Source organism: Ziziphus jujuba, chromosome 2 (genome assembly GCF_031755915.1).
Source record: "Ziziphus jujuba cultivar Dongzao chromosome 2, ASM3175591v1".
Taxonomy (NCBI): Eukaryota; Viridiplantae; Streptophyta; class Magnoliopsida; order Rosales; family Rhamnaceae; genus Ziziphus; species Ziziphus jujuba.
Genome location: NC_083380.1, coordinates 18,588,262 through 18,609,666, shown reverse-complemented (window position 1 = coordinate 18,609,666; position 21,405 = coordinate 18,588,262). Strand labels below are relative to the sequence as shown.

Genomic DNA, 21,405 nt, shown 5'->3' with positions numbered 1-21,405 from the left:
TCCAAGTCAATTTATACCAAGTAAAAACATTCATCAAGTTCTCAAAGTTTTAGACACAAAGCACAAAAAGAGGACATTGATTATATTGAGATATCTTTCCCGGTTGTCAAGCATACCTCAATCTGGATTTTCTTAACACTCACTGCAGAGTTTGATCTTGAGTTTGAGTAATTGAATGTCAAGATTGCATTTCTCTTGGAAGATTTAGAGGAGGAAATTTATATGAGTCAACCTTAGGGGTTCTAAGAAGTAAAAAAGAGAACCATGTTTGTAAGCTAAGGAATTCATCATATGGGTTGACATAGTCACCTAAGCAATAGTACAAGTAGTTTGACACTTTCATGGTAGCTCAAGAGTCACTATGACAATTGTATTTACTTTTGTCAACTTTTGGATGGTAGGTTCATGTATTTGCTATTATATGTGAGTGGCATGCTCACAACTACTAAGAGCACAGTGCAGATCAACAAATTGGAGGCTTAACTTAACGAAGAGTTTGAGATGAAATACGTGGACCCTTTTTAGTGGAACCCAATCACTATCTTATTAATGTAGGCATATCTTGGTGTCCAACCATATAAATCTTGTCTTTTGTTTGTTGATTTGCTATGTTTTGTTTTCTATTTTCTCTATGTATGGTGGAAACTTTGGGGTGCTTGTTTGTTAAATATTGGGGAAGTAGTGCAAATAGGTATTTGATAAATTGTCAAACTTTAATTTTGCACTGTAGAGAAAAACAAACATAAATTATAACTGTTAACTTTTTGACCACAAAACTTGCTAAAAATCTCCAAACCTCCAAATAATTAAGTGTCAATTTCACTTGTTCATAACTAGCCTCATAAAAAAATGAAAAGATTATTAACATACAAAAGATGAGTAATTGTAGGCCCATTCTTAATGGTGGAAACTTAATTTTATGATGGCATAAAGGATATTAATATATACTTATATCTATTGTACATTTTAATTGAGTCATGTTGTTGGTCACCACTAGTGATGATTACCAACTTATATGGTAAATTTTAATCAGAATATTTTATTTTATTATTTTATATACTAGAACCATAAAATTGTTTCTTTTAATGACAACCATTTAAATTGTTATTTGGCATGTAAGTTTCACTTGTAATTGTTCACCAATAATAACAAGTAGCATTTTTTTATTTTAATTGCCTTTATTCAAGCTTATTTTAAGAATGTAAATCTCGGCTAATAAGCTGTATTCATGTATCTATTGTACCTAATTTATCAATGACTTTAGAGTTCACATATTTCCAACACTATTGTATTCTTCATAAAGCACATAAGTAAGAAAGAATGGATTTGTGGACTCATATTAACAAATATAAAATATATTAATAAGGTGATTATATGGTTTACGTATGTTGTGTATACATACTAATTGGACATTTATTTTGTTAGTTAAAATCTAAGGTAGTACATTAGTTTAACTATATAAATAATATATATATATATATGTGTGTGTGTGTGTGTGTGTGTGTGCGCGCGTGTGTATGAATGCATATTTAAATCGTATGTTTGCAATTATGTTTGATAGAATGGATTAGGTTATAGAATGAAATCCGTATTCTTTATTCTTGTCTTTGGTAAATATTTTGATAAATTTTATTTATTCCTAAGAATTAGTTATTATCCATAACTAAAGAATCATCGTTCCTTTTAAAAACTATGTTTATGTGAGAAATTTTTTTTTTCCTTTCTATCTAAAAATCAACTCAAAATCACTTAATCTCCTCTCTCTCTCTCTCTCTCTCTCTCTGGCGTCTTCTATATCACTGCCTTTCTTTCTTTCTTCTTCTTTTTGTTTTCTTTTCTTTCTTCTTCTTTTTTTTTTAATGTTTTTTCCCATATTTTTTAATCTTTTTTCTATTTATTCTCTTTCTTTTTCCTCTGTATCAGATGACCTCTCTCTCTCTCTCTCTCTCTCTCTCTCTCTCTCTCTCTCTCTCTCTCTCTCTCCGTGTATTAGTTTCAAAATTAAAAGAGCCTTGCATGTTGGAAGAAATTTGATAAAGTTATGATTTTGATTTATTATAACTTCTAGAAAAATACATGTACAGAGATGTGTGGTTTTAATTTCGATTTAGAATAAACTCTTGTAGAGATATGGAAATTGAAAGAAGAACGTAACATATTTCCTTTTATTTTATTTCTGATTTTTTTTTCCTCTATTCAAGGTCATTATCTTTTATTGTAGCCAAATTTATGAATAAGAATAGCAAATCCATTCAGTACTTTTATTACTGGAATAATTAATTTCCTAATTCCCCGTCTGGTGAATCTGTACTCTACCAAGCAATACCCTTAATGTGCATACATATACGTAGAAGTGCAATTGGCAAACAAGAATATGAATTGATTTATCAAATTAAATGGAATTAAGTAGCCAATTAATTTGTTACTTATGGATAGATACTTACTGCACAACTGTATTGTATTAAGGTTCAAGGGTGTTGAATTTCATTATTTATTTATTTATTTATTATTTTTGGTGAATTGTTGAATTTCCTTGTTGGACTTACCAAAAAGTTGTGTGTGCGCGGCCAATTAATATGTTACTTGCGGATAAATACTCATTGCATTTTGTATTAAGGTTCAAGGGTTGAATTTCCTCGTTGAACTTACCTGAAACTTTAACAGATTACAAGGTGAGTAAACAATTACCTGAAATCACTATGTATAAATTTGTTTTTTTATACTTATGGTATTAATTTATTGAATATATATATATATATATATTATATGTTATGTGGAGATGAGGAGATATCTAGTGATGATATATGTAGATGTTATGTTATGCATATGCACATATGGTCATACGTACAAAAGCAAGACCAGGTTCATGAAAACATACATTGTTTATTTGCGTGAAGAACTGTTAAATCATGAAAATTTAGGAAATATGATTATGGACCGTAAAATAAAATGTGTGCACATTTGGATCTCGACCTAACTAGGAAATCCACATGGTTTCATATTTAAAGGTTGGATTATGCATCGAAGGATATATAGAAGCAGCCCCATTAGACTGGTGATTGTTGGAGTTTGGTGTGGTTTTGACTTTACTTGGCCAAGAGTGTTGTACACAAGGTGTTAGTCTTGTGCACAACCCTTAATCCGATTTATTGGTATGGTGTTTAAGGGATTTGTGTATTTATTTTTGGTATGGTGATATTGAGGTTTGTTAGAGTTTTTGTTTGAAAGGAAGACGAAGAAGATGAAGAAGAAAAGAAGATGCTAAGAGTAGGCCACACAAACTAGACAGCATAATTTATTATTTCATTTCATTCAATTGTTGCATTATATAGGTACAAAACTTGTCTCATGTGAAGTGTGTGTAAAACCAAATGGAAGTCTTTAAAATTCCAAAAGTATACATTTCCCACTCAAAATTCTGATACATAACTGTTTAACTCCCAGCTCATATGTGAGTGCACAAATGTGGTAAATGTTAGTGAGATTTTGAACTTCAAAAGACTGTCTCCACCAAATCAGGTAATGTTATCTCCACCAAATCGGTTAATGCTACTTTGACATGATGGAAGGCTGGGATATCTTCATTCAAATTGCTTAAATTTTGACATGTGGCATTTGAAATATTAAGGATAAAATCTGAAGAAGACCAAGTCCAAAAGAATTGGATAAGGCCTCCAATTCATTTTAAATCCGTAGGCCATAGCTACTGGAAATCTCAACAATTATGCCAACTTGCAATATGCATATCTTAGACTTCCCAAGTCCTTTTTGAGTTTTTTTTTTTTTGAATATATATTTTCTTTTCAATGTCTATTATAACATATATAAAAACCATAACCTGGTTCAAACAAACCAAAATATTCCAACCCCCACAATTGACCTATATTGCTGGAAACATAATTTTCAGAACATAACCATTTTACAAAACACAATAAAGAGATAATTCCTAAACTAAATACAACAAAACTTAGGCATTCAAAAGTCATTAAAATGAACATAAAACGTAGACATAAATATTGCTTTAATACATTCAACAAAATATTTCTTGTGAAGAAAGAAAGATGGTGCAAACCTTCATGGACTTTGGCTTGTACAAGGTGGCAAGATTACCAACTTTTCAACACTCCTCTTTGGTAATCTTGCTAGAGACATCAATGCCTCAAATCTGGTTTTTTCAAGTAGCTTTGTGAACACATCCGCAAGGTTCTCCTCTCCAAAAAAACCTCTCCAAGATCTTCAAACTCCCTCAAAGAATGATATATCACCGGAATATGTTTTGTTCTTCCATATTGTACCGAGTTCTTGGCTATGGAAATTGCTGAAGTGTTGTTACATTTGATAATGGTTGGACCTTCTTGAGTATGGTCAAGATCTATCATCTTCCTAACCATATACATTGGTTTGCATAAGTTGAGCAAGCAATGTATTTGGCTTCCGTAGTACTTTGAGTTGTTGTGCTTTGCTTCTTTGCATTCCATGAGAAATGACCACTTCCAAATGAAAACAAATAGCCTGAAGTACTCCTCATATCATTAATGCAGCCCACCCAATCACTATCCGAATAGCCAACAAGCTTCAACTCATCATTTGCTTCATACCAAACGCCATAATCACTAATGCCTTTAAGATGCCTAAGAACTTTTTTGGCACCTCTAAAATGAGCTTGCGTGGGTTCTTACATGTATCTTGAAAGCACACATACGACATACATAATATTTGGCTTAGATGAGTACACATAAAGCAAACTACCAATCAAGGATTGATAAAGAGTAGGATTTACTTTCGATGTGCCATCCTTCTTTTGGTACTTCTTTCCTTGGATCATTGGAGTGCTCATTTGATTGCATTCTTCAATATTAAACTTTTTCAAGAGATCCTTGATGTACTTTTCTTGTGATATAAATATTCTTCTTCGGCATTGCATTACTTCCACACCAAGGAAGTAATTCATGAGACCTAAGCTAGACATCTCAAACTCCTTTTCATGTTCATGCCTTAGCTTATCCATATTCTTTGGGTTCTCATCAGTGACCAATAAGTTATCCACATATAAAGAAACCACTACCATGCTTCCTTCAATCCTCACATACATGGTGGGTTCATTTTGGCTGCTCCTAAAACCATATCCAAGCAAGTACCATCAATCCTTAAGCTCTTCAAGGTGGACCTACTTTGATTTTCAACCATTTTATTAAATTCCATAAACTTTTCAAGAACTTGTGATTTGTGTGTGAGAAAATAAATCCAACATATCCTAGAATAGTGATCGATAAAGGTAAGAAAGTATCCACAACCATTCAAAGAAAATACACTCATAGGACCACACACATCCGAATGAATAAGTTCTAACTTCTCCTTGGCTCTCCATGCACCAGTCTTAGGAAATGGTAACCTAGCGGACTTTCCAAGTTAACAAACTTCACAAGCATTTTTCATATCATCAAGCAAGGGCATATCATTCACCAAAGCATTAGTATTCTTCATTGCACCATAACTAAAGTGACCAAGCATTTTATGCCAAAGTTGAAAAATGGACTCAACTTTACATTTCAAAGCTTATTCACCATCTAGTAAATTCAACCTATCGCTTTTTATCTTGCAAGGCAACTTTAAACACCTCATTTCCACAAGCATCTGACATCAAATAACCATCACAACTAAATTTCAAAACATATCCCTGTTCAACTAATTGTACAATACTCAATAAGATTTGACACAATGAAGGCACATATAGAACATTTTGGATAAGTTTTATACCTTTATTGGTGTTCAATGAGATGTCTCATTTTCCTTCTACATCCATGAAGTTTCCATTCCCAATCTTCATCCTTGTCTTGTAAGATCAGTTAAGCTCTACGAAGTTGGTTTCTTCAAAAGTCATGTGGTTGAACAACCACTATTTACCAACCAACCAAAACCACTAATAGCTTTAAGGCATGTAGCCAGAAATAAGGTCTCAACCTCCTGATTCACAACATTTGCTTGTTGCCTTCCTTGCTTGCATACTTGCCAACATGTCCTCTTTGCCCATATTTGTCACAAGTTGCTTCCGATCTCCAAAAACACTTGTTTGGTGCATGTCCATATTTTTTACAATGGTTGCATGGTGGATAACCCCCACAATTTTGTTGTTGTTGTCTTACATTGCTGTTGTTGTTGTTGAAACCTCCATAGCCGATTCATCCTTTGTTATTGTTGTTGTTCTTTTTGTTTGTCTTTTTGCTTTGACTTGACATAAAAGTACTTTCCAAAAACTCCTCATTTCTTATGGTTCTTCTTTGTTCAGTTGCTTGGAGGGAATTGATAAGCTCACTTAATGTAATCTCACTACGATTCCTTGATTTCCTAAGGGAAGAAATCTTAGCTTCAAAATTTTCAGGTAAGCTTACCAATACCTTCTTTACAACCCTTTGGTCGGTCAATGGCTTTCCAAGTACTCTAATTTGCTTCACAACCTTTAGTAGTCTATTGATGAAGTCTTTAACCAACTCATTTTCTTTCATTCTAATTGTTTCAAACTTTCATCTTATGTTTAAAACTTACATTTGTCTAGTTCTAGTGTTTCCTTGAAATTCTTCTTGTAGCTTTAACCAAACTTCTTTAGAACTTATACAAGATATGATTCTAGTGAAGATGGAACCACTCACTGAAGAATGAAGGGCTGTTAAGGCCTTGAATCCTTTGGCTCTCTCGGTCTCATGTGCAAGTCTTTGTGCTTGTGTGGCATTTGCTCTCAACTTCATAACCTTTTTCCATCACATCCCAAAGTCCAAAGACCTGTTGGTAGGCTTTGATCTTTATACTCCAAATGGAGTAGTTTTGGCTCTCAAATTTTGGTGGCATGGGTGGTGCGAAAGTTTGAGAAGCCATGACACAAAACCAGATTTTGAAGAAAATAACTTTCGGGTTGGATTTTTGGTGAGTTTTTTGACTAGATTTTTGTATCACTTCAAACCAAATATGAAAAGAATGAAATGAAGGATCCTTTCACAAGAAAATAGGCTAGATAGAAAGCTCAAAAGGTCTCTTAATGGTTGAAACAAAACTTTGATAACAATGTTGGAGTTTAGTGTGGTTTTGGATTCACTTGGCTAAGAGTGTTGTACATAAGGTGTTAGTCTTGTGTATAACCCTTAATCCAATTTTTTGGGTTGATGTTTAGATGATTTTTGTGTTTATTTTTTATATGGTTATATTCAAGTTTGTTAGAGCCTTTATTTGGAAGGAAGAAGAATAAGATAAAGAAGAAGAGAAGATTCTAAGAGTGAGCCACACAAACTAGAAACACAATTCATTATTTCATTTCTTCATTTGTTGCATTATATAGATACAAAACTTGTTTCACACATGTGAAGTATGTATGAGATCAAGTAGAAGTCTTTAAAATTCAAAAATTATACATTTCCCACTCAAAATTCTGATACATAACCGTTCAACCACCATCTCACATGTGAGTGCATAAATGTGGCAAAGGTTTGTGAGATTTTGAACTTTAAAAGAATGTCTCTACCAAATCGGGTAATACTATTTTGACCTGAAGGAAGGTTGAGATATCTTCATCCAAATTGCTTGAATTTTGACATGTGGTATGTTAAAATATTAAAGATGAAATCTGAAGAAGACCAGATCCAAAAGAATTGGATAAGACCTCCATTTCACCTCAAACCCATGGGTCATTACTGTTGGAAATCTCAACAGTTATGTCAATTTGTAACATGTATCTCTTAGGCTTCCCAAGCCATTTTCAAGTCATTATTTTTATATATTTTCTTTTATATGTCTATTATAACATACCGAAAAACCATAACCTAGTTCAAACAACCCAAAATATCCCAGCCCCCATCTATGTTACTGGAAACATAATTTCCAGCACATGACCATTTTACAAAGCAAAATCAATACCCAATAGAGAGATAATTCCTAAACTAAATATAATAAAACTTAGACATTCAAAAGATATTAAAAAGAACATAAAACATAGATATAAATATTGCTTTAAGACATTCAACAAAATATTTTTTATAAAAAAAGAAATATGATGCAAATCTTGGTGAACTTTGGCTTACACAAGGTGGTAAGATTGCCACTTTTTGAACACGAATCTCCTATATGGGAGAAAGCTTCACAGGTTTATGGGCATGAATCATAAAAATAACCACAATGGAACTTGGGGGCATAAGGGGAAATGTAGGCATGTTATGCCAGTCAAATATTCCCTCCTTTGTTTTCGTATCATAAAAATAACCACAATGGAACTTGGGGGCATGCCATATCCATATAAGAAGAAATAAAGCATGTTATGCCAGCCAAATGTTCCCTCCTTTGTTTTTGGCCAATGGTGGTATATGTAAGAAATGACAATGATTGTAATGTTTACCCAAAAAAAAAAAAAAAAAAAAAACAAAAAAAAACAAAAAAGAAAAAAGAAGGAAATGAAGAAGAAGAAGAAGAATGGAAATAAAGCATGTTATGCCAGCCAAATGTTCCCTCCTTTGTTTTTGGCCAATGGTGGTATATGTAAGAAATGACAATGATTGTAATGTTTACCCAAAAAAAAAAAAAAAAAAAAAGAAAAAAAAAAGAAAAGAAAAGAAAATGAAGAAGAAGAAGAAGAATTTTCATGAAATGTGCATTCATGATTTGAGTAATGATGTCAAGACATGTATTTGTTTAGTTACATGGCATTAGCTCATAATTGTTGTGATTTCACTATATCTGATGAGCCTAAAAGTCCAACATATTTTATTTTATTTGCCCCTCACATTTGTCAAATCCATTTATTCAGGGAATCAGCTCCAAGTTATATATTCTGAAAAAATAAGTCTTATATAACTAAATGGGGTTGGTTCGTAAACAAATGAATTTGATAAATGATTTTAACAAATAACCCTAACCAAATGGATAAGGTTTATCCAATGGTTGAAAACTGTTTTGTACTAAATGGATTGCAAATTTTAAAAATTGATTTTTTTAATAACTGAGTTAGTAAATATAAGCATCTATTAACCATTGGATAAAAAAAATCAATAGGTTAGAATTATTTATTAAAAGCATTTGTCAAATTCCATCATACAATGAATCCTTGCCGTATAACTCAATGTGAACATGATTAAACTGTGCACTCTGAAATATCTTTTTGAGTTTAATGTAAACTATAATGGGTGTTTCTAAAAAGTTTTAATTTATTCAACATTTTCGTCTACAGTGAGTATTATTTCGAGTGTTTACGTGAGTGTCAGCGTCCACTTTTGGCTACAGGAAGGTAACTAGAGTGTGATACCAATAGCTATATAAGAATGAGAAATTTAAATTGACTAATGTTATAAAATAATTCACATATTTGTCATGTGAAGAAAAAAAATTGTCAAAATAAAACTTTATAAATATAAAGAATATAATGCATATTTTTGAAAATAAATAAAAGGACACTTTATTTACTTATTTTAAAAGGGAACTTTCTGTTATATATAAAATACTTTTATTTGTAAAATATATATATATATATATATATATGTAATATTTTAAAATAAAAAAAAAAGGGTCTTAACATGATGGATCCCCCATTAATTATAGTAGTCTGCACTAGTATTTATTAATGATTCATGTTGTGTGAATGTTAGGTAAAACTTTATTAAACTTTTAATTTGTTGATGAAGAATTATGGAAAGTATAATTACCATAAAAAAAAAAAAAACTATGGAGAATAATAATTGTTAGAGCGAAACCAAAGACTATAACCAAATTAAAGCATCTTTAATGGAATGTAGATTGATATTTATGAGCTTTAGTAAAAACTTGTTGTCTATGTTGCTTACAAATCTAAGTAGTCAACCAAAAAGTCAATCCCTAATGGTTCTATGGAATTTTATGGTTCAGTTAAAAACACAATAAATATTAATGTGATTATCTAAAGTTTTTTACCTTTTAAAAAAATTATTATATTCATGATAATGGTTATTTTTAGAATTGTAACCCCAAGGAAAAAAAAATCATCGAATTTAGAAAAAGTTAATAGGAAAGTTATTCTAACCTATATAAGTATTATTCTAAAATGAAATTAATTATATAGATTTTCTGAAAAGACAAATTTACCTTTTATTTGTAATACCAATTTAATTACTTTCAAATTCTAAAATTCTTATTAATAACTAAACACTATAAGAGAAAAATTAATTTTTAAGAAAATAACCACTAGAATTAGATTTTGTTGAAACTTTGATGCCTTTGAGATGGAGCTTTAGAACATATTCAATGAGAATGTGGATTGTGAAAATTAACATGCCACATAAGCAATATAAACATTGTTTTTTTATTTTTAATAATACTTTTTAATGGTAATATGCAAAATGTAAGTTAATATGACTTAGATATTATCAAAGAAAACATGTATTTTTAAAGGGTCTATCAAACATTATATGTTGTTTTTAAAAGGCAAAGTTTTCTTTGAAAAATTTATAAAGTATGTATTTAATTAATTAATTAATTATTACTTTTTTGCATAATACCATTGGACAACAATTTTTTATTAATTTTGCATTTTTTCCATCTAAATTAAAATATTATCAATTTATATATCACATAAAAAGTAAATCACATTTATCATAGAAAATATTGTCAATAATATATATTGAAAGATAATTTACACATTTAAAAAAAAAATTAGTCATGGTGAGAATATTTTAATTATATAATAATTACTTTGTACTAGAAATTTTGAAATTTATAAATTGAAAACCTTTTAATTGATAACTAAAATTGTTATAGACATTTTAAAGATGGAATTTTTTTAAAACATATAATAAAATTACCAAAATATCATTCTGAACAGTTCTAATGTGTTCACCTGTTTGCAATCCATTCATCTAGGTTGATTGATTATAGTTCCGACCGTAGCATCTGAAGATAAAAAAATAGCGAAATAGTTATGAAGTCAATTTCAATTTTTTTTTTTTTTTTTTTTAAAAAAAACACTTTTGTGGCAATGATCTATTATTGATTAATATAATATTAAGAACAACAATAGCAAAAGAAAAATACCTTTAAAGCAATTAGAAGGAACACAATAAATTTTCTTCATACCAAAGATTTTATTTGTCAATTCTTCTACCAATGAACATATGAGTTGACGCCAAAAGAATCTTAGGATCAATTTACCAAAAAAAAAAAAAAAAAAGAATCTTAGGATCAATTTTCATTTTTTGTATTTATTTATTTATTTATTTTGTCTTCATTCTCAACACATATGAAGACAAAAAATTATATATGTTCTGTATATATATATACAGTCCGTCTATGGTGCGGACGATCCTCATGCGGACCACAATATTAATGACGGTTTTTCATAGTATTGGTGACGATTTTTTAAAAAACCGTCATTAATATTCTGAAAAACCGTCACTAATACTGCGGTTCTCATGTGGACCATTCTCACTATAGAATTTCCATATATATATATATATATATAATTTTTTTTCCTAATTTTTCATGTCATAAATACAAGCATACATAGAGTCTCCTACTCAATTTGAACCTCTTTTATTTTATCTTAATTAATTTACACAAGTTTAACTAATTTAGAGTTCGTAGAAGCTATGATACTCTTAATCAAATAAAACAATTTTAATTAACTAATACTAATCACTTTGAATTTTCAAAAATCATATTAGATTAAATAATATTAATTAATTAAAACTAATCATTTTGAAAATTATATTAGATAAAATAATCTTAATTAATTAAAAAAATCATTTGGAAAATTATAATAGATAACATAAGCTTAATTAATTAAACATTTTTAATTAATTGAAATTAATCAATTTAATTTATCTAAATAACTTAAACAGATATATGTTAAGTAAATAATTAATTCATACTTAACTAATCAAATTCAATTCTATAACATTTGTAATGACATAAATATGTGATCTAAAAAATATTTTTTCTTGTGCCACATTTTATTGAGTGAAAAGTATTACTTTAAAATTCTATAATTTTAAATTAATTATCCTTCTAATCATCTAGGTTTAATGCAATGCAGGAATTTATGGAGACGGCATGGCAACCTATGGAAACTATAATTCAAGCTCTAATAAAGTTGATATTTAACTAAACTTTTTAATTAATAATTCTAGTTTATTAATTCTAGTATTGCTCCACTAAAAAAATTAGAATTGTATTATTAAATCATAGAATTAATTACTTGAGAAAATATTGAATAGTTCATTAATTTAATTATTATATATCGATCAATCCTCTATAGATAGTTCATAATTAGAGCTAGTTTTGAAATTCGTTATCCTCTCTAATTATTTTTTTATTGTTAAATCTTAATAATTCTCTAATTAATATTAACCTTGCACAATTATATTCTACCCGTAAAATCCCCATTGCATGTACTTAACACTCCTATCAAAAAGTGGATGAAACGAAGACGCAAAATCCTATTTTATTGGATTAGCTTTGAATGGAATAGTCATTAGATGAACCAAAGAGAATCAATCTCTTTTTAGAATAAGATAAGAGATAAATTCTAAAGGTGTGCTAACCTGCATGCCAACCTCAATGGAGATGGTCGTTGATGATGATCCATCACTCCTTAGCATCCGTGCAAGTACATATCCAAAGAAGAGAGGCAGCTAGTAACACTTGTTGTCCGGACATAAGGCTAGCGGAGGAACTCTGGGCAATTGCATTTTCGCAAAGAACAGCCACAGTTCCCATGGCGATGGGTGGCATCAAGGGGGAAACAAATTTAACCAGGCCTTGGAAGTAATGATTCATAAAAGCACCAGCCAACACAGGAAGAAGCACAACCTGAATTTTTAAGTAACGAAATACATTAGATGAAAAGATAACTAAAAGCCGCAAGCCTACAACAATAAGAGGTAGCAGTCTACCATCAAGGCTCACCTGCAGTGTTGAGACCAGTAACAGCTGCATCTACTGCAACATATTGCCCAGCAAGTTTGGCTGTGAGAAGAGGGGTCATGAACTACAAAAAAAAGTGAAAGAAGACGAGTTTACTTGAAAGTAGAGTACAGAAAGAAACTAAACTTTTTAAGGAGCTAACTAAACATACTGTGACCTAAAACCTTTCCAGCAAACAGCGGTCCCTTTAAAGCAGAGAGAATTTAACAGAAGAAGATTTGAAGTTAAACTTGACAGGATTCACATAGAAATTACAGGACTTCCAATTTCCTATTTTCTGTTACCAGCAAAAGAGATAGTCAATGACCATTTTGAAATCATTATAATTGTTCCAAATGGATAAAGCTTAAAAGGAATGCAACAAGAACTAGCTCATTGTACACATTCAATTGGAGCATGTTAAATTCTACTCCACCCATTTGCCACCCAAGAGTAGAGAATACAGGAAAGAGGCAAACGTTGGTTTACAAACCACAGCTGCTAAATTGCTTGCTGCCATCATTAAAACTGAGAGTGCTACATTTCCATTGAAAAAACAAAGTCATCAGATCTTGTGGTCAGAGGAAAAAAAATATACATGTATATATAATAAATTCTGATAATAGTATTGCTGAGAATTCACATACTGAGCAATATATATCACGATGTTACTAGCTGTGCCTGCAGCCCTCGAGTCAAAACAATAATAAATAAAGAGGCTTGAAAAATGTATTAGAAAGTATGTCTACAATGATTAGCAGACCCACTGCCAGGGCAGCACCCAACCAATATTAAACCAGCTGCATAATGGGATGGCAAATTTAGAAGCTTGCAAACAAGAAATCCAGATATTGGCCTCACCTGCACCCAAATCACTATTATACTGGAACGCATGAGCAAAATTAAGGGAGTCAAATATTGAGATTCAAGACTATATAAGCAGCAAAATTTTGAGCCAATTGAAACCATACAAAAGAAGTACCAACATCAAAGCATACCAGGCTTTGGAAGCTGCATAGCACGTAGCACCCGCAATGCATTTCTGCAGGTAGTTGGTGCAAAAAATTCTCCATCCTTGTAATTTTCACAACCTACAAAGACATAGTCGAAGTCACTAAAAACGATTTTCACAACCTCTACGCATAGTCAAGACTCAAAATCACTACCAGCTATCTACGCAATAAAGCAAAAGTAAAAAAGGTAGAGTACTCCCATATCAATTAAACTACTTTTTTTTTTGGGGAGAAACAACCTTTCATTGATAGCAAATCAATACAAAAGCTAAAGGAGAGAACAAGAAATCCTCAAACAGAAAAATCTATTAAGAGATGCAACACAAATAAAGACTATTAAGATCTATTAAGATCATGAGCTGCAACATAATTACCTTTCTCAATGTAGAAGGGATCCACACCCAAAAAAAAAAAAAAAAAAGAAAAAAAAAAGAAAAGAAGAAAAAAGAAGAAAACAAGAATGACAGAGAAAAACAGAACACAAAAAAAAAAAAGAAAAAAAAAGAAAAAAAAAAAAGAAAGATGAAAAAACAGAACAACACCAACCTGCAGAACAGCAACAACCGGCGACCAGCACCTGCAGGAAGGAAAAAAAAGAAAAAAGAAAAAAAGAGAGACAAAAAAGAAAATCAAAAAGAAATTTGAAGAGAAATTCAAAGAGAACTGCTAATTTGCTTCAACTTTTGGAGATGCAGAGAGTTACATGAATATCTTGGTAGTTTACATATAATTTAGGAAAACTAAGACAGGGAATGGAATGTCAAAAAAAGAAAGTTGCACCAAAGACAAAGCAAAACCATCCCTGCAGAGCAATCCAAAGAAAAGGAAGAGTAAAGCAAGGAAACTACAACGAAATGTGCAGGCCAAAACAACTGAAAAATGAGATGGAAAAAACTGGGAAAAGTCATGCACAGAGAACTTTTTCCTAATGCCAAAGTGCAATCCTTCACACAAGCATTTAAGAAAGCAGAAAAATTAATAGTTGTTTTTCTTTTTCCTCATTTACCATTCACTTATTCACATAAACAAACAACGCACAAATTGAAAAATAAGAAAAAAGAAAAAAGAAAAAGAAAACAATGGCAGAGAGAGAGAGAGAGAGAGAGAGAGAGAGAGAGAAATAGAAAAAGAGTAGTCTCTCACTCCTCGTTTCTTGTTTCAATGTCCCACTGAGCCCGCATGACTCATCATTCATTGCCAGTGCATTCTTCATTCATTTATCACTTCACCAATTTTCAAATTCAATATTTGCCACATGCTGTTCCCAAGTCTACGTTGTCTGGCATAACCAAGTAAAACTTTTAAGTCAATGTTTTACAGAAATTAAGAAAATGTAGAGTAAAAAAATGAACATGGTTGCAAGCATCAGATTACCAAATCCTCTCACTTGCAAGGCTAAAGTAAGATAACCGCAAGAATAAAGCATAAAATTATATTAAATTATCTTTCCTCTTATCCTTCTGCACATAAGCTTTACGGTACATAGTATATTTATATATATATATATATATAATAAAAAAAAATCCAAGGTTAAATTGCTATTCCAATCCATAGGTTCATTTAACAATCTAAACACAATAAAAATATGCCTGTTCTCCACATTAAACACTATTCCTATCATCAAATAAAAAAGAGCCAAGTTGTTCAAGTCTCCCCAACAGCTATGCAGTCTTTCAAAGTAACTTGAAAAGAATCTAAACTTTGAACATTCCGACAAACCCAAAACAGTAGGTTATATAATTTTCCAAATGGTGTAGAAGTAAGCCAGTGAGTCAAGTTCAATAACCTAGTTCATCAATTCATCTCGATGCTTGAGTTCCAATAAATCTCAAGCATGGCAACCACCCAAACATGGGAAGGAACACATGTAGACAACACATCATTCATGCAAGATTCCATTTCAAGAAACAAGAACAGATACTGAACTTAATAACTCAGCAGCACATTATGCACCTCAAAATAGAAACAATCTGGACGAAAGTTAAAGACTAACATTCACATAGTAATTTCAACGAACAGTATATGGTCATTAAAATATAACATCATCAACACCAAGAAAAATCATAGCACGGGCAACGTGTACATGAAGAACATATCAAAGCAGCACCAAGTTTCTAAAATCGTCACATTTTGACAAAACAATGCAACATTTCTTTCCAACCAAAATGACCAAAACAGAACGGCAAAAACAAAGGAAAAAAACAGAACGGCAAAAATTCAAAGATAGACAGAGAGAATAACATAAGGGGAAAAAAAAAAGTTTAAACCAACCTGATCGGCGCCCGAACGCCAACAACCAGAACGACACAAACATCCAGAAGATTGGCTACCTGCAGAAAAAAGAAAGAAAGTCAAAGAGAAATTCGAATAGAAATGCAAAGAAGAAATTCAAAGAGAGCAATGATTTGCTTCAACCTTTGAAGAGAAAGGTCACCGAGAAAGTCGAAAACTCCAAAGTAATGCAAACGAAAAATAAAGAGATGAAAAATGAAGAGAAAGGAGAAACATAATTGTATTTTCATTTATTTTCCCATTTGAGGACTGGCGGGATTGGGGGGCCAAAACCATTGCTGCAGATGAATTTGTTAAAATTCTCCCCAAAAATTGCAGTATTTACCGAGGAATTTTATAATTTTGTCGGTATAGCCTATTTACCGAGGAAATTAGTTTCATCGGCAAATATAGTCTTTTTATTTTATTTTATTTTTCTAAATTTATGTTCTAAATATATATATATATATATATATATATTTTCCCCCTTATTGCATCTCTCTTTGAACCAACATCTTTGGTGGATTTTTCTGTAATAGAAGAATGTGAATAACAACATAAAAAAAAGCAATACTTTACCAAGTAAATAAAATATAAATTTCATCAAGAAACATTTACTAGTGTTTTGAAAAATGATATATATACAATGAAACAAATGTAAGTGCTTTCCACTGCAAGCATATAGCATAGGATGTAACTAACTTACAAAATTAATTGTTAGCTAAGATAAAAAGTAATTTATAACTATGTTGATTCAATTTAATTTATAGCTTATGAATTTTAAAATAATACTTCTATTAATAATAACGATAATAATACTGTATATATAGGTACATATTATTATGATATTAAATCATAAGCATTGTATTTAATTTGTTTTAAATATAAATATGTGCACATATGTTATAAAAATCCTATGGAGAAGATGGACAAATTAAATATATGAGATTTTTCCAATGGATATAATTTTCGAAAAAAAAAATCCAAAATTTTTGCCGACAAAATTATGAAATTTCGTGGGCAAAAATAATATTTGCCAAGGAAATTTATACATTTGTCGGAAAAAGTACAAGGTACACTAACAAATTAAATTGCAAGTTTAGATAGAAAGTAGCTTATACATGTACACATTCAATTGAATTTAAATCTTACACATTTTTGAATAATATTACTACTACTATTAGTACTATAAATGTGTATATATATAGTTATATATATACAGCTATATATATAATAATAATATATATATACATATACATATACATAATTACATATAATTATAATAGTAACTAGTAACAATAATAATATATACAGTTCATATATGATGCGGACGGTCCTCATACGGACCACAGTATTGGTGATGGTTTTTATAGTATTGGTGACGATTTTCTAAGAAACCGTCATTAATACTATGAAAAACCGTCACTAATACTGCGGTCCTCATACGGACCGTCCTCACCATAGAATTTCCGATAATATATATATACACATACATAATTACATATAATTATAATAGTAACTAATAAGTTGTGCATTTAATATGTTTTAACATAAAAAAATTTACATACATATGTCACAAAAACCCTATGTAGAAGAGCAAAAAAATTAAATATGTGAAATTTTTTCAAAAAAATACATTTTTTGAAATAAAAATCCATAACTTTTGCTGACAAAGTGGTGAAATTCGTTGGCAAAAGTCATATTTGCCAACGAAATTTTAAATTGTTAGTAAAAGGTGTAACTTTTCCCAATGAAATTTATGTTTACAGTCAAATGTTAATTGTTTGCCGAGAAATTTCAAATTGTCACTAAAAGATTCACTTTTGCCAACTAAATGTTATCCTTTTACTGACAGTATTTAAAGTTGTCGGTAAAATTTCTAACTTTTAAAAACGAATTGTAGTTTCGTTGGTAATAGTTATGTTTTTGCTGACAATATTAAGGGGTCGTCACTAAAAGTTAGTCTAGTATCGACAAAATTGTGTTTTCGTTGGTAAAAATGCAACATTTGCCGACGATTTCTATTTTTCGTCGCCAAAAACTTAATTTTACCGAGAAATATTTTTTTTTGCTGGTAAATGATCTCTCTCCGCAACAAAATTATTTTTTGTCGGTAAAAGTTCCATCGCTAAATGATCATTTTCTTGTAGTTGTGAATAGTTTATACATGGCAAAAATTATTAAAAATTCAATATTTATCTAATCAAATGCTATATAATTATTAAATAAAGTACTTTCATTGTGAAAGCCCAGACCACCCAAGATATTGTCCGCTTATAAGCCATGCTTCGTTAAGGGACTTTTTGGGGAATCCTCTTACAATCCAGCTCTCACGGGTTTAAAATGCATCTACAAGGGAAATGTATCCACACGCTTACAAGACATGCTTCGTTTCTCTTTCCAACCAATGTGGGACTTCACATTCATCCTAATATCACTTACATTAACAGTCTAGATAAAACTGTTATATTTTTAATGATAATAGATTGTACTAGTAATTTTGGTTAATTAAATATCCTAAAACTTTAATTATTAATTAGGTAGTATTTTAGATTATATCCTTAAATTTTTAATTCTCTCATGTAACACTATTATATATTAAGTTTAAGATCATATTAATAATATTAAAATTTTCACGATATTTTAAAAAGTATTATTAATAATGCAATAAAACAAATATAACTTCATTTATTAATCATCAATAAATTAACAATTAACATGCATATAGGGCATTATCCATAACATCGACAGCCATTGCAGCTACACCAGAACACCAATAATTGGGGGCTTATTTCGTTTTAAAAGGGTAGATCACAACTCCGGGGATCGAATTTCAAAAGCGCGTTACTTAAATCAAACTCCACAAGCGTCCTCTGAAGTATCCAACTTCCAAGGATAGTAGTAGGCCCTCCTGGAGCAACAGCAAGACAGTGTTTCCCATTTCCCATATCCATTATCATCTGCTCGTTGCTAATATCCAATGGATCTGGACGACTTTGGAACACCAACTTCACCTCAGGAAAGTAATGCCCTTGCATCTTCCAATCACTTAGCCCCGTCAAGTTGAAACAAGTATCCAAGCCTTCTTCACCAGGTAAAACTGGTACTGACTTATCGGTGCTTTTAAGGAAATAGTCTTTGAAAATTGCATAGGCTTTCTCCGGCAACTTAGTGATTATGGTCGCCATATCGATTATTACTCCGCCATTACCTTTTCCATCAGTCTGCCAGAATTCCGGAGGAATCGGGATCGTAAAACCATCCATTTCGATCCCATTGAATGCCAAGTAGTACAACCCAAATGACTTCATGTAACCCAATAACAATCTCGCAACCACCCTTGTCGTTGTCGTTATGTTCAGGTACAGCTGCCCTTTTCCACCATCATAGTAGCCCGGAAAACAGAAGGAAAAGCTACTATTGCAATGAACCAAGTTCGGAAACGAATATCGACCCGGGAAGAATCCCAGAATCCCAGATGCATCGGCAAACTCATGAGTCCCGCCGACATTTTTAGTTCCACAACCGAAAGTTAGAGAATTGGTAATGTTTTGGTGATAGAAGTCAGCCAAAATCTCGGTCCCCATTGTTCCTTCAGTGATGAAACCGCTTTCGTAGGTATTGCGATAACGGCACCTCATATCGGATCTTGAATAGCAACCCTCAATTACAGGTTGAGTATGGTCGCATTCCGATGAATATTGCGCCCTACAATCAACTTGTCGGAAAGTGGAAGAATTACGAGGATCGTAAATGGGGTTCGGAAGCGGTTGCTTGTAGCAAATCTCACATGGTTGACACTGCCACCAAGTGAAAGAAGAAGTTGTATCTATGAGCAAGTCCAACTGCAGTGGTGGATCGCCTACATTCATCAGAACAACGTACTCGCCGGAAAATACCTTCACGATGGTGGAATAAGCAGAAGATGGCGAAGAAGAAGAGGAGGAAGTTAGCTGTTGCAGCCTTGCCTTGTCCCGCGCTAAGCGAGCTAAGACAAGGGAGTGATCGTCAATATTGAAACGGGATTTCATAGAATTCTCTCTGAGGTGTAGAGGTAAAACAACGCCATTGGTAGAAATCTTTGAGAGCTTATAAGGAGAGTCAAAAGCTGTTGTAAAGCTTATGCTTGTGGAAAAGATTAAGCTTACAAACGAAACAAACATGGAGATGATAGTGAAGCTATTGGCTGCAGGTCTTTGCATCTTTGGTAAATGATAATATATAATTTTACATGACTATAGCTTATATATATGTATATGTATATTATATAAATGTATAAAATTTTGTATGGGGCTAATATTAGTAAAAGAGCTGTTCGTTCTTTGGATTGTTATCTTTCTCTTTTTGTTCTGGCCTTTTTTGGTGTAGGACGTTAGGATCATGGTTCATTTACAATGAATTTTTCTTTAGTACAGTGAATTCTCCCATATCAGTTGTTAGGAAATTCTCCAAATTTCCTTTTTATCTATTCAGTTAATATTTACTAAATCAAGCTTTATTGGCTAAACTGACAATTAATTTATTGAGTTGTAATACCTTGAAAACATGTTCAAAATATATCCGTCAAGATAAGATATACATCAAGCGCTAAGTATGTCGTTCTTATTTAATTTAAAACTAAAAACCTTGTTTTTTGAGCGGTACCGTGTCAAGTCCGATTAATGATTTTTCAAACTTCAGTACGTACATATGTGTGTATATATATATATATATATATATATAAGAATATACTAATTCTCATGTTATTACATTACCAATGAAGAAAATATTATTTTTGGGGTCAATTGCAGAGTACCTTCTAGTTGCGTTTTCAGCGATCTGAATTTAAAACGTTGCAATATTTTGTCCGTTTAGATTTTTGGCTAATGGCTGATACCGCTTATATGGTACTAAAAGGCAAATGTTTTAAACTAAAAAGCCTGAATTGCAACAAATGTTTTGAAGGTAAATGCTTCAATAAATTAAATTAAACTACTTTTTACTATTCGTCACCTGAAAGCAATGTTTGCTGGAGTTGGTAATCATCCTTAGCTAAAAAAAAATTATCGCAACCAAAATGCAACAAGTTAAATTTTAAAGCTTAAATCATAACAAGCTTTCATGACCAAAGATGTAATTTTTCCAAATTAGGAGTTACTAAAGTATGATTAACCTTTATTTTTACAGGTTAAAATAGCATTACAAAATTGTACCCCAAAAAAAAAAAAAATTATTG

The 21,405-nt window shown here is 31.3% G+C and overlaps 2 protein-coding genes across 9 annotated transcripts; both read right to left on the bottom strand.

Annotated features, from left to right (window-relative positions):
• Positions 1-10,654: 10,654 nt before the first annotated feature.
• Positions 10,655-16,596, bottom strand: LOC112491755 (probable sodium/metabolite cotransporter BASS1, chloroplastic). Of its 8 annotated transcripts, none has more exons than XR_007240704.2 (9): positions 16,335-16,596; positions 16,191-16,249; positions 15,063-15,198; positions 14,466-14,496; positions 13,400-13,997; positions 13,085-13,204; positions 12,910-12,991; positions 12,546-12,813; positions 10,655-10,896 (listed from the first exon to the last, which is right to left on the bottom strand). XR_007240704.2 is itself a non-coding variant. In XM_048473030.2 (6 exons), exons 3-6 carry the CDS (start codon positions 15,098-15,100, stop codon positions 13,639-13,641), a joined length of 291 nt encoding a protein of 96 aa, XP_048328987.2. In that variant the 5' UTR covers positions 15,101-15,198; positions 16,191-16,249; positions 16,335-16,593; the 3' UTR covers positions 13,309-13,638. The 8 variants fall into 8 exon arrangements, 2 of the variants coding, with proteins under 2 accessions (XP_048328987.2, XP_048328988.2); XR_009635566.1 differs by having other exon boundaries at positions 12,910-13,204; positions 13,400-13,443; positions 13,554-13,997; XR_009635564.1 differs by having other exon boundaries at positions 12,910-13,443; positions 13,554-13,997; positions 16,335-16,595.
• Positions 16,597-18,988: 2,392 nt separating this feature from the next.
• On the bottom strand, positions 18,989-20,392 carry LOC107418879 (protein ASPARTIC PROTEASE IN GUARD CELL 2). Its single transcript, XM_016027564.3, has one exon. The coding sequence runs from the start codon at positions 20,390-20,392 to the stop codon at positions 18,989-18,991; it is 1,404 nt and encodes a 467-aa protein (XP_015883050.3).
• Between the last annotated feature and the right edge of the window lie 1,013 nt (positions 20,393-21,405).

Bases quoted from the DNA above. Each gene is read 5' to 3' on its own strand.
- LOC112491755 (XM_048473030.2), bottom strand. From the start codon at position 15,100: ATGCGGGCTCAGTGGGACATTGAAACAAGAAACGAGGA. The intron at 14,497-15,062 runs GTGAGAGACTAC...TCCTTCCTGCAG, and splicing joins ATTGAAACAAGAAACGAGGA to GTGCTGGTCGCCGGTTGTTG. The intron at 13,998-14,465 runs GTTGGTGTTGTT...ATGTCTTTGTAG, and splicing joins CGGTTGTTGCTGTTCTGCAG to GTTGTGAAAATTACAAGGAT.
- LOC107418879 (XM_016027564.3), bottom strand. From the start codon at position 20,392: ATGCAAAGACCTGCAGCCAATAGCTTCACTATCATCTCCATGTTTGTT.